Here is a 13,346-nt window from a genome sequence, read left to right on the forward strand (position 1 = left end):
TCTTGAATCCCTGTCTGCTTTGGCCCCTGCTCTCTGCAGGATGTGCAGCGGCCCTGCCCTGGGAACCCCCATGTGCCAAGACTGGTGCCACACTGAATTCCCAGCCTGGCCCAGATGCTCACAGCCCCTGGTTATTTGGCAGGGGTTATCCCCCTCCACAGGCAGACCAAAGCCAGCACCCCACCCTGGCCCCACTCCAGAAGGAGCCCCAGCTGGCCAGGGAACTGGGGGAGGGGAAGTTCTTTCTCAGTGGAGAGACTCCCCAGTTTGGCCTCGTGCTTCTTCCGCAGGGACCTGGGATTGGGACCCTCCCTTGCCCCTCATGACTCTGGGGTAAGGAGTCTGGCCAAGAGCATCCATGGGCAGGGCTGAGCCACTCCCCTCCACTCATTGTAATGCAGGACCTTGCCAGGTGAGCTCTTTGGGGCTGTGAACTTGGCTGTGAATGGACAGCTGGTCCTAAGAAGTGGAAAACTCCAGTTAACCTACCGAATATTTGCTGTGTGTCAGGTATAGCTCAAAGTACTTTACTGTATGATCTCACAATAACCTTGCGAGTTGGATACTGTTCAACCTATGTTCTGCAGATGGGGAAACCAAGGCACAGAGAGTGAAGCACGTTGCTCAGGCTCACACACTGCTGGAGGGTAAAGTGGGTTCAGAAGGTCTATTACATGACACCCTATTTAGTCCCCTTAGAGCTGCTGACTCTCTTGGCCCCAAAGTCAGAGCCTCTGTGGTCTGTATGATCTGGAGCCACTCTAAAGGGTGAGTGGAGAAGGACCAGGAGGCTGGGCTCTTGAAGTATGGGGCAGGAACTGGGGTGTTCTGCTCAGAGAAGAGATAGGATATGGGCAGCCTCCTGACTGGCCTGCAGAACAGAGGTAAGATTTTCCCTGGCTTCTAGGTGGCAGCACTCATGCCAAAGGTAGACGCCTCAGAGAGGCTTCATTATTTTAAACTGAAGGCTGTTCAAGGAATAAAGCTGCTTGAAGACAGGGTGGGAGGCCTTAGGGGGTATGAGCTTCCTGTCCCTGAAGGTGTTCAAGCAGGAACAGGGGTTCGTGGGGATGTTGAGGAAGGGATTTCTGCATCAGGTGGGGTTGCTGGTCTTTGGCCTTGGGAGTCCTTTCCAGCCCAGAGACTCTATGAATCTGTCATCGCGGGTCAGTAGAACACTTAGAGAATCATCTGGACAGTAGCACTGCTGAGGTCCCTTAAGCCCCTCCAGACACGCCCACCAGGACAGGAAAGGAGATTCTAGGTGTTCCACAGGGACAGGAGTGAGCAATAGGGGGCTCCAACTCCTGGCAGGTAGCTCCAGCCCCTTGGCAGGTGTGTGCCTAAGATCCTGGCACTTAAGTCAGGTCCTTGAGCTGGGACCTCCTATGCTTAGATTTTCCTGCTTCCTTGGACCATCTTGGTGCTGGCTGTCCCTCTTCATGGGGGGCTTTCATTCTCCGTGGATGGTTGTAATTCCTTCCCTGGATACCATTACATGTTCCCAGACTCCAATTAGCCCTGCCTTTGCCCTTGCATCTTGAGCATGGGCCACTCTGGAAACAGGACCTCCTCAGACCCAAGTTCAAGCCTGTCAGCTCAGGATTCTCTTTGGAACAACAAATTCTTCAAGGCTCAGTTTTCCCTTTGTTCCCCCGCCCTCCTAGTTACTACCCAGTACCACTGTTCCTTTTCCCACTCAGTTAAGGTGGTGGGTCCCATTTCTGCTCAAACTAGAAAGACCTGCAGCCCAGCTCCTGGATTTAGGGTGATATCATATGGGTAGGGCATGGTGGGTAAATCGGAAATGGCTGGGGTCTGGCCTGTATCCCAGTAACGTGGCCACTGACTCGGAGGTCTGAGTTCATTGGGAAAGGGGATGTGGCTGGGTTAGAAAGGCAGATGTGTGGGCAGCAGGCCAGCAGGGGTCTGCAGTAGTGGAGGGTGGAATGTGCAAGGAAGTGATGATTCCCTGGGCAGCATCTTATTTGTATGTTTCCTGAGTCCCCACTCCGTTCTTCTTTTTCTAGGTGGCAGAAATCTTGGCTTTGGGGATAGCTTATAAACAAATAGTAAAGAAGAAATGGCAGGTGTACACACAGTTGGTATATGCCCTTCAGGATGACACAGGTTCAATTTCTTGAGATGTCAGGATGGCTGGACCGGGGTGCTCTGGAAGGCAGCTCCCATTCTGCCTGACTGGTGGGAGAGCACATCAGAATCTTAGGAATGTGATACCAGACGGCAATTGCTTGGCTGTAAACATTTTCTAAAGCTTTATTGTTCACAAAACTTTGCCAGTTCCTGCCTCTTATCGATGAGCATGGGATCCATTGGTCAGTTTCCTGATTTCTAAGTTTGATGCTGGCTGCAAGAGATGGGAGTGATTGTCTGCTGATTGGAAGGACCAAGTTGGGTCATGATGGCTCCAGGACCCAGCAATGGGCTGGAGACTCGGAATCATGATGATGTGATGACTATTCTTCCTTGTCAATCAGGAGTTTTTTTTTTGGCCCCGCCCACAGCATGCAGAAGTTCCTGGGCCAGGGATGGAACCCATGACAGCTGTAACCATAACTACAGCAGTGTCAATGTCGGATCCTTAACTGGCTGAATGACAGGGGAACCAGGATATTCTTGCCAAGCAGACAAGACACCCCAAATGCTCTATACCCCTACTGACCAAGAGAGGATATCTATGCCTGACACCTTCTCCTGCTTCTTCATCCAAATCTGGCTGCTCTCAGCGTTAAGAATTAATGAAGCATGAGTATATTTCCCTTGCACTTGTAGTGACTTCACAGGTCTGTTTTGGACAGGCCCAGGTATCTGAAACACCCAGTTTATTTCATCCTAACTGAATAATATTCTGAGAATCCACACCACGTAGCCTCCTTTTTTCTCACCAGTCCCTCCCACCCAGGTCCATGCAGAAGCAAAGGCTATTCAAGCTGGAAGGGACTTTGGGAGTCATCTCAGTACTTCTCAGACTGTGATGTGCTTATGAATCACCTGGGGAGCTTGTTAAAAGGGATATTCTGGTTTAGTAGGTCTGGTGTGGGGCCTCAGATGCTGCATTTTTCTAATAAGCTTCCAGATGCTATGGATGCTATTGGACAGAGGGCAAGGCTTTGGGCAGCAAGGACCAATCTAGTCATTTTACAGACATGAAAGCTGAGGCCCAGAGGCTTAAGCGATTTACCTGTGGTCTGTAATAGAACTCTGCTCCCCTGAATCCTGGGCCCATCATCTGCTTTAAAAAGGATCTTCCTCCTTGTAAATTGCCACTTCCTGTTCAGGCCCAGAGATCTAGCATAAACAGAATGTTCCATCTTAATCCTATTTCACTGTCAGGATGAGAGACCTCTTGTCCCATCATGGTCCCTTGCTTCATAGCCTGCATCTGTACCGTCTCCAAAGGGGTTTTAAAAGTTTTTTAAAAAATTTGTTCTGACTTAGAGATGCCTTCCCTTGTCTGCTGGAAGTGTTAAGAATTATTCTCTTTCTCAAAAAAAAAAAATGGGTCAGGTACCTTTAAGACACAACCATCTTAGTTCTGGGCTAGAAAACTGATGCTGCATCCACATGGTGGTGTTTCCTGCTTATCCTTGTAGTGGTCAAGAAAGGACCTCTGTCTTTCTCTGCCACCACCTGCCACCTCCTGAAAAAGGCCAAGTGAGGGCTTTGACAATGCCTCAATTTCCCTGGTTCTCAAATATTCCAGAGCCAACTACAGACTGGGCCTTGTGGTATCCTAAGGGCGATTCCCAGTGGACTAAGGCTATCAGAGATGGCCTAGGGCCGGTAGGAACTGTGTTTGAGAGTCTAAGGAGGTCTTCACTCTCTGTCCCCTCCTGCTGGTGGGAAGGCAAAATGCCAGTCTGGCCACAAGGCCACACTGGCAACTGGGGTAACGCTCTCACTGGGGCCAAGGGAAGGTGGGATGTAGGGGGGAGTTGGGAAAACTGCCTTTTATAGACACGTTCTTTTCTTCTTTTTTTTCCTTACAAGTTTACTCACGGCGACAGTGACATTCCCAGGAGACCAGCCGGTCTGTAATTGCGCGCAGGGTAGGCCAGTGGCACCGCATACCCCTTCCCCCACCTCGCCCGCAAGTTGCATGACCTGCATCGGAATCCACAGGGGGCGGGGGAAGAGTCCTTTCAGAGGCTGGATGCAGTTGAATTCAGCGTGCTCGCTTCCTCGCCCGCCCTCCTCCGAGTCAGCGAGTAGAGCTGTGCTTTCTTTGCGTGTGAATGCTGTAGTGTCTGCCGGCTCGGACTCCCCTAACCCTTTCTTCTCCTTTCCAACAGCGAATGCTCGCATTTTCCCAGCAAACGCCTCACACTTGGCATTCTGACGTTTTATTAAAAAGAAAAATCTCTCCCAAGGCAAAAAGCAGGCACCCTCCTCGTTCCGAGGGGACCCGAGTTCGCGTCGAGGGCTGCACCTGCTCTGCTCCCCTACCAGGAAGGGGTGCTCGTGTGGGAGGGAAGGAGGAGGTCCTGCGCCCCCGAATCCGGAGAAGGCAGCCCGCCCGCCCCCTCGCCCGGCAGCCAGCGCAGCGCGCCCGAGAGCCGAGCGGAGAAGCTGGCCCCTGACGGTATTGGCCTGGTGCTTGCCCAAAAATGCCCCTTGCATCTCAATTTCCCTGGCCGTTTCTCTCACACGCACAGCTCGCCCGGGGCCACCTCGGATCTCCAGCGCAGCCCTTTCGGCGCTAGTTCCTGCCTCACCCGCTCCCTGTCTGCCCAAGGACACAAAACTCACCTCCCAGAAGGGCTCGGGGCTCGGGGGCACCAACCCAGCGGTGCCCCGCAGTCCCTTCCCAGGCCAGCCCGGCTCCCGGGGACCCTCGGTCATGAAAATGAGTGTTATTTAGACTGAGCGCCGCGCGTCCGCAGCCCCAGTTCCAGGCTCTGGGTGCCTCTCTGAGGTTCCAGCGCTCTCCCGCACCCCCGGTCGCCACCTTCGAGCCCGTGTCCCCGACCCAGGTTCGGGAGCGCTCCCCGTCACCTCGGCCGCGTTCATTTCACTTCCTTTCGCGGTCCGGATTGCAGCAAAACCCGGCAGCGCGAGGGCCAAAAAGTGGAAAGGAGAGCGCCTTTCCGCGTCACGCCGCCGGCTCGCCAAGTCCCCCTCCCCAGTCCAGACCCTCGCAATCCCAACTGCAACTTTTTCCCTTCCGTGTTGCTTTCCCCTTGGCTGCGGCGAGCGGGCGCCGGCCGCTAGGCGTGGAGCGAGCGGGCGGGCGGCCGCGCGGCTGCGGGTGGCTGTGCGGGCGGCTGTGCGGGCGAGAGCCGCAAGCCGGCGAGTGGGTGGGTGGGTGGGTGGGGAGAGAGGAGGGGAGAGGACCGGCGCGGTGGGGGGAGAGAGGGGTGTGGGGAGGCGAGTGGGAAAGGGAGGGAGGGGGGAGATTCCGCTTTCCTGCCGCTCCCAGCCCGGGTGGGGGGCGGGGGGGTGGGGTGGGGAGGAGGCCGCCAGGAGGGAGGGGAGGAGAGAGGGGAGGGAGGGAGCCGAGGAAGACGCTCCGATAACCGGTGCGTTTCGTAAGGCTCGGAGCACTTGTACATTTCTGCAGGCGCGCGGCAAGCCATTCGCGGTGGCTGCTGCAGCTCCGACTGCATCTTCCTCCTCCTCCCGGCGCCGGGTGTGTGGATGTGTGAGTGTGTGTGAGTGTGTGTATTTTGCAGGTGTGTCCGTTTTAATTCTGCCCAGTAGGTGGGACTTGGTGACTTTAGCACCATATTTTCCTTTTTCTTTCTTTTCTTTCTTTTTTTTTCCCCCTTTGCCTTCCCACCGTCTGTTGCAACCCTGCAAAGTCTCGGAGTCGGAGAGCGCGGCTCGCTTTCTGAGCCCTCGGAGCCGGCAAGCCGGCGAGCGCCGAGCCGGCCACCATGCCAGGCAGACCGCGCCACTAGGCGCTCCCCGCGGCTCCCACCCAGCGGCGGCGGCGGCGGCGGCGGCGGCGGCCGCGATGGTTTCAGACGCTGAAGGATTTTGCATCTGATCGCACGGCGTTTCAAAGGCAGAGGCCCCCCCTCCCCCTTCCCCCCTCCCTCGCCGTCTTTGTTTCCTTCCCCCCCAGCTCTCCCCACTCCCCCCACCCCACCCCCCTCTCCTCTCCTCCTCCTCTTTTTTAGAAGCAGCGATCGGAGATGGATGTCTCTCTTTGCCCAGCCAAGTGTAGTTTCTGGCGGATTTTCTTGCTGGGAAGCGTCTGGCTGGACTATGTGGGCTCCGTGCTGGCTTGCCCTGCAAATTGTGTCTGCAGCAAGACTGAGATCAATTGTCGGCGGCCGGACGATGGGAACCTCTTCCCCCTCCTGGAAGGGCAGGATTCAGGGAACAGCAATGGGAATGCCAGCATCAACATCACGGACATCTCAAGGAATATCACTTCCATGTAAGTCAGGCGGCCGTTCCCCAACCCGCCTCCCCGCTCTCTCCGCGTCTCCTTCTTGCCCGCCCGCCGGCCCGCAGCCGGGAGCTGGCCCTCCACCCGCCCCAGCTCGCCGCTGCCGGTCGCCCGCCGGGAGCGCTTCAGGCTCGCTCTGGCTCGGGAGATGCTCTCGGGCTGCGTATTCCAGGTGACTCCGGCCTTGGCGAGGCGTGATCCGGCGCTGCGTGTGTATGCCTCTCCCCGGAGAGGACCCCAGCCCGCTGGAGGCACCCGGGGCCCGGTTCCCACCCCACCCCCACCCGGCTTGTTTCGAGTGTGCGAATCGGGTTCTTTGCCCCCTACTAAATAGCAACAGTTTGGTCACTCTCAAGTGGAATAAAGTAGACGAGGTTCGATTCCCTGGAAGCCGCGCCGGCAGCGACAGCGGCGACGGCAGCGCTTAGTCTGGAGGAAGGGTGACAGATAGGGACTGCTCGCGATCCAGCCGAGAGCTTTAACTATTTCCTTTTGGAAACAGCAAAACACGCTGTCAAGTAAACAAGTTGGGAGCTGGCTGCTCGCAGGGAGACTTTGGACATGTCGAGGCCGTCATGGACGCCTGCCTCTTCCCTTTCCCTCTCGCCCGCCCTCTCCAACCCCATTTTGGGCATTTCCGAGACACCCGCCCCACACCTCCTTTCCCACCCTCATCTGCATCTGGGCGCCTCCAGATCCCGTCCCTGTTGGAGCTTTGATAACTGTTTCAGTAATTCAGTCAGGATGGTGAAGGGAGGCGAGAAGGCTTGCGCGTTTCTGGGATGGTGCTTCTTATATGATCGTGCAGATCCATTTATTTGGAAAATTGAACTCTGACCAGCGTTTGCTTGGTTCTGCCCCATCTGAGTGAGAACTGTGGTGGCCTGTCTTTTTTTTTTTTTTGGCAGGGATGGGGGCAGAAGCATGGGTGGGGAGAGGGAGATTACCCAGATTTTCTTCTACTGATCCTGGCCAGGAGCGCCCTCCCCATCCAGAGAAGGGTGTGGATAGCACTGGGAGTGCTCAGGGGATAGGTCCCCTCAAGGTCCCCACCCCTTGGAGACCCCTGAAGTGGGTGGGATGATGAGAAGGGTTGGTACTGAAGTCCTGGATGGGGTTTGAGGGGGGCATTTGGGTGGACTCAGGAGGGGCTGGATTCTGCCCTGGGCGCAGCTCTCCCAGCCTTCAGCCCTCCCTTCGACTCAGCGCCATGGGGCTGCAAAGCCAGGAGGAATTGCAGTCCTGCTCCTTCCAAAGCCCTCCAGCCCTCTTGGCTTAATGGAGACTCTGTTCTTGTCCCTGCAGCTTCAGTTTGAGGGGAATGTAGAGCCCAGGAGGTATCCCTGACTCCTGACCCAGGAGACTAGCTTGACCCATATCTTGGCTCCGCCATTCACCCCTTCACCACATTCAACCTGGCTGGCTCAGGGTGACATGATAAACAGCCAAATGTGGGGGGTGGGGTGGGGGGGAAGGGCGGGAGAAACAGGATGGACTCAAAGCAGCCTCTCCCACCTGCAGGCCACAGCATTCCAGCATCCCCAAGGATGCAGGGAGCAGGGTGGGAGTGATTGTCAGGGAAACTCTGCCTTGGAAGTGAACTGTGGGGCAGGTGTGTGTGTGTGTGTGTGTGTGTGTGTGTGTGTGTGTGTGTGTGTGTGGCAGGGGGGAGGCTAACAGTGGAGCTGGACCTTGGGGGTTCCAGGGGACAGGACAGGTGGGCCAAGGGCTGGAGAGACGGTGCCCCAGTGCCCAGTGTGTGTCTCTGGGAGCTGGTGAGCCTCATCCAGCTTGTTCTTGGCTCCAAGGAGATGTGTATCAGTAAGAAGCCTGTGGGAGGCAGGAAGGGTCACAATCACAGAGGCTCTTTATGGCCACACAGAGATGTCCCTCATCTGAAAACGAAGCTCGGGCAAGGAGTTTGATAGGAAAGAGTCGGGTTGGTCTTTCTAGGCAGAGGGTCCAAGATGGGGCTGCTGGAATGGTCAGTGATGGGAGGGGATGGGGTGGTTTCTTGTCCCCTTTGCCACTGAAGGACCCCCAAAAGGACATCTGGAGGGACAGAGCCCAGAAGAGATTGGAACTCCCTCTGTGTGTTCCTATCCTTGTTTTAGGACTTGGACACTGCCGGGAAGCTGAGACTCCTTTCCTTAAACCCACCCAATACCTGAGAACCTGGGAACTGGATTCCCACAGGAGCCCTGCCCAGGGGCAGGTGGGGGAAGGTCAGAGGTCATGGGTCAGATGACCCTTCCTCACCCTGTCTTCTCCCCAGTGCCCTGTTATATGGATGGCTGGTATTGACTGCACTGGGGAGGCACAGCCTTCCTGCCCAGAGGCCGAGGCCTTGGAGAGAAGGAGGGGAGTCATGCTCGCCCTGGGAAGCTGATGCCACTGCCCATGTCCTACCCCTGAGTGGAGGCTCAGGTGGCACAGTAACTTCTCGGGGCCAGACAGCCCCAGCAGTGACCAGGCTTTGCCCTCCGGCTGTCTGACCTTAAAGCCCAGGCCCCTGCTCTGCAGGGCCACCTTGGAGGGCCGGAAGGAGGGCCTGGAGGGCAGAGCAGAGCCCTCTAGGCAGAGGAGGGGTCTCACTTCAGTGGGACCTGGAAGAGGGGCTTCAGTCAGAGGCTGGGCTTTACTGGGAAGGAGTGTGGTCTTCAGATTTCTGATGGTCTCAGAGATGTGGCATCCAGGGTCCTCAGGCTTCTGCCAGACTGAAGCTCGTGGTGCTGGTGTACATCTGATGGTGCAGTTTGGTCAGACTCTGGGGGATGAGAAAGAGGCAAGGGAAACTGGAGTCTAGCAGGCCTCACTCAGGGAACCCCAGTGGCCTCCACAGAGCCACCCTCCTGTTCGGGGTGGTGGAGACCTGAGGTCCTTCCCTCAGGTGCCACACTGATCACACCTGAGTATTGAGAGGGACAAGAGAGTCCCTGTGATCCTTCCTCTCAGGGGTTAGTGTGTGAGGTGGCTCCTGGATACCCATTGGAGGCTGGCTGAGGGCACCTGTGGTGGGTTAGTCTCAGGGAGAATCGGCTGCGAGGCATCAGGGTGAGCCTCCCATGGGGCCCTGCCTTTTGGCCTCTTTCTGTTCCCAATGCCCATTCCTCTTCTGTTGGAGCTCTTGCCACACAGTAACCTTACCTAGAAGGGTCCATGTGGGCCGCGCCCAACCAGGCTCTTACGTCACAAAGGCAGAAGGGTGGTGACTGGGAGGTGGCCATCTAGGCCAGGCCTGCTGGGCTGGGTTGCAATGGTGCATCCTTTGACTATTAGCAAGAAGGTCTAGTGGGAGAAGATGCATCTCTGGGCTGGGTCCTCTTGGGCTTGTGACGACCATGGGCTGTTGGCTGTGACTGTCAGGTGCCAGGTTCTTGGTGTTTTTTGCTCTCGGGTCCCTTTATCTCCATCTTCCCCACAGGCTCTCCCCTGGCTGGGTGAAGGATTGTTTGGGGCATTGGCTGCCGTTCTGACCCCTTGATTCTTAACTTTTCTAAGGATTGAGGGGAGAGCCAGCCTGGACAGTTACCAGTGGGAGCTGGGTTGCAGGCAGGGTGAGCACCAGCCCCCAAGAACATTTTGGGGCTCAACCAGGATACTGAGGGAGTTGGGCAGAGGCTTGAGGGGCCTTTGGGGTGAGATCAGAACAGAGAGTAGTTATAGCTCTCAGGAAAGAGGTACCTCCAGGAGGAAAGCAGGGGACCCTGGACGGCAGAGGCCCTGAGGTTTTGTGTGGAGGCCAGGCTGTTGGTGGGTGGGTCCCAGGTCTTCCTGGAGGGCCTTCCCTGATGCTGGAATCTGCAGCCCAGGGCAGTCTTCTGAGTCACACTCGGGCCCAGGGCACCTGCTCAGCAGCTCCAGGGGACCTGAGCCCACGACAGCTTTGGGTAGAACCAGCCCTGCTTGTCCCAGCCCCTGAGGGTTGAGCCCAGAGCCTAGAAGTCAGCCAGCCTCCTGCCAAAGGCCAACCACCCTGCTGCGTGGCTGAAGTGGGTTGCATTGCTGTGAAGGGGGGCACTGATGTACACTTCACGGGAAGCTCTCTACTCTGGCCCGGATGGTCTCTGCCTGCTGCCTCATGCTCTTCATCTGTAGCGGTGGACCAGGTCCCTACCCTAGTGGCTCTTTGGTGGGAATGTGGGTAGCCCGTGGCCCTCCCTCAGGATACTGGCCTTTGCCAGTATCATGACATTTCTGCTGCTGCTTGGGGTCCCCATGTCCAGTGGCTTATACTGGGATCATAGACACCATCTCTAGCCTCCCTCTGGGGCCTCCAGTTGGCCAGTGGCAAGGTAGGGTTAGAGAAAGGTATGGGACACGCGGTCTCACCCCAGATCTACCCCTTACCTGCTGTGGGCTGCAGAAGATGGTAGCCTTTCTGAGCCTGGGAATGCAATGATGAATTGAGGCCATGGGGCAGTGGCCCTTCCAGCTTGGACCTATGCCAGCTCAGGGTCCAAGAGCCACCCCCAAGAAGGCCACTTGCTAAGGGCACCACCTCTGGGATTGGTGCTGACCCTGTGATGCCCCCCAGAGGAGGCCAGTGAGTGCTCCCTCACTGGCCATTGGCCACTGGCCATTTTCCCTCCCTTCCTTCCCTTTCCACCTCTAGAGAATTCTGGATCACCCGGGTTGGAGTAACTGCCCAGACCAAATGCCACCCAGAGCGAGAAGGTGCTGGGTCTTGCCACCTCTCATGAGAGGCTGGACGCCCAGCTCTAAGGCCCTCCCCATTTTCCACCATGAGCTCAAGGCAGGAGGTGGCCTTCTGCAAAGCTTTGGTGTGTTGCTGGAGCCGGGGCCTCAGCTGGGTGTGAGAAGAAAACATTAGAACTTTTTTTTGGATTATTCTTGTCTAGAAAAGGGAATCTTTAATATTTAATGTATGGATTGAAGATGTATAAGCATATAATTTAATAAATATGAGTGTTTTGGGGTTAGAAGATAAATTTTTTATTGCTAAAGCATACATCATCAAAACAGCTTGGGTGGTTGGAAGGGCCTGAGCTGGAGAGGGAGCCAGGCTGATGAGAGGAGAAGCGGTCCTGAAGCCCCCAGCTCCGCCTGGCCTCTGTTCCAGGGAGGGGCTGGTTACTGGGAGGAGGGGTGGGGGCGTGTGAGGAGGGAGCAGGCTGGGTGGCAGAGGGAACCAGACCAGCTCACTAAAGACTGGCCCGAGTAGCCTTCTGGACCTGTACTCTGTCCCTTGGAGCAAATTCTTCATCTCCGTGATCTTCCCCTGTTCATTTCTTCATGTTTTCCAGTTTGCAGTTGTTGCCACAGCTACCCGAAATATATAAGCAGGGTTGTTGGCCCCATTTTCCCAATTGACAAAACAAAGAATAGAACTTGAGTCTCACAAAAGAAAGATCTGGAAGAGTCTCGAGGCTCTTCCTCTGGTGCTCCATGGCCTCTCTGGTTCCCTCCACTCCATTCTTTGCCAGGCTGTGTCCTGCAGCTGGACACCCTCTGGCCATTGGGAAGGGAGAGGTAGGCTCTTTTCATCTAGAAAGTTCCTTTCGTCCCAAAGGTCAGCATTGTGGGAGAGGCCCCTCTGCAGGGCCTTGTGAAGGGTGGCCGAGTGTCCTGGCAGTTATGCCTCAGCATGGCCTGGGTAGAGGCTGGCCTTGATCACGCAGAGGTATCAGTGACCATCTGAGTCCCCAGCTCAGGTCGTCTGTCATCCCCTGAGCCTCCTGCCTCCACTTGGAGAAGCACAACTGCTTCTGGGGGCTGCATGTGCTGGCAGCTTCCCTCTGATAATCAGGGATGAAGAGTTCAGAAGCTCCATGCCCTGCAAAATGCTCAGAAGCCCCTCGAGCATCCTCACACTTCTGCTATGAGGATCCCAGGAGAGACATGGAGAGGGGCAGGGACTTGAGGCCCCCCGGGCCACTGGAGGACGTCCCTCCGAGGTGCCTATGCTGACTTCTCCTATTCGGCTGCAATGCCCTTTCTGGGCATTCTGTCAAAGCCAGAGCCTTGCCCACGACTGTCTCCCTCTGGAGCGATGTTTCCAAATCCAGGGTCCCTAGAGGCAGCAACTATGTGAGGCTGGCAGCCCCAGGGCCCCTCGCAGCCTGCAGCCCACGCCAATTAGAACTGTGCTCCATGAGGGCTCTGCAGAGGTTTATTTACAGACAGGGCTGGGCATCTGTGGGCACAGCCAGCTTGGAGCCTGTCCTTTCTGGCCTCACCTCTGTCCCTGTCCCCCCATCGAGCTTGTCCCAGTGAAAGTGTCCCCTGTCTGGGTGGTGGAAGATTCAGGATTCTGTCCCCAGACAGTCACCCAGCAGGGAGAGGAAACCAGTGGCTAGTGTCCCCAGCAGCTCCTCTGGACCTGACCTCTTCTGAGCTTTGCTGAGCCCCTTCCCTCCTCTGGGAGGTGAAGATGACAACAGCTACCTTTGAGCAGCACTTTTAGAGTCAGTGACCTGTGTCACGCCCAGTAAAGAGAAAGCAGTGGATACATGGTAGCTTATGATGAATAGCATTTACTGAGCACTTCCTATGTTCCAGACTCTGTTCCAAGTACTTAGAGGCACTATACTGCATTATGGCCCTAGGAGATAAGTCCTGTTATTAGTCCCCTTTTGTAAATGTAGATGAGGAAGATGAGCCCAGAGATGGAATTAGACTTGCTTCATTTCACACAGCCAATCAATGACAGAGAAGTTTGACATTTAATGTTAAACTCTATTGTCTGTACTCTTGCTATGTTCTTATACTGGCATACACACACACGTTCAGGAATCTACGACCGTCATGATGAATTAATAAACTAAAAGGGTAGACATGGGAGTCTGGGTGGATCCTTTATTTTAGAACATTCCAGTTCCCTAGGCGAGAATTGCTCTTGCCAATGAGACAATGATGGGTCTGGTGTTGGCCAGGAGCATGGGCCAGCACTGTCACAGATAGGCTT

The 13,346-nt window shown here is 55.8% G+C and overlaps 1 protein-coding gene across 22 annotated transcripts in view; it reads left to right on the forward strand.

Annotated features, from left to right (window-relative positions):
• The first annotated feature begins 4,554 nt into the window (after positions 1-4,554).
• The window catches only part of NTRK3 (neurotrophic receptor tyrosine kinase 3), a 383,256-nt gene continuing 374,464 nt past the window's right edge, over positions 4,555-13,346 (forward strand). For 5 of the 22 annotated variants that reach the window (XM_085010503.1, XM_085010526.1, XM_085010570.1 and 2 more), the window contains exons 1-2: positions 5,494-5,662; positions 6,144-6,406. In XM_085010503.1, coding sequence (XP_084866629.1) covers positions 6,159-6,406 — 248 coding nt within the window. In that variant the 5' untranslated portion in view covers positions 5,494-5,662; positions 6,144-6,158. 22 annotated transcript variants of the gene reach the window in all.

The sequence above is a fragment of the Sus scrofa genome, chromosome 1 (assembly GCF_054392235.1).
Source record: "Sus scrofa isolate SSC_HxYL_T2T_F1_AM1 chromosome 1, Sscrofa_HxYL_maternal_Yorkshire_Landrace_v2.0, whole genome shotgun sequence".
NCBI classification, from domain to species: Eukaryota; Metazoa; Chordata; class Mammalia; order Artiodactyla; family Suidae; genus Sus; species Sus scrofa.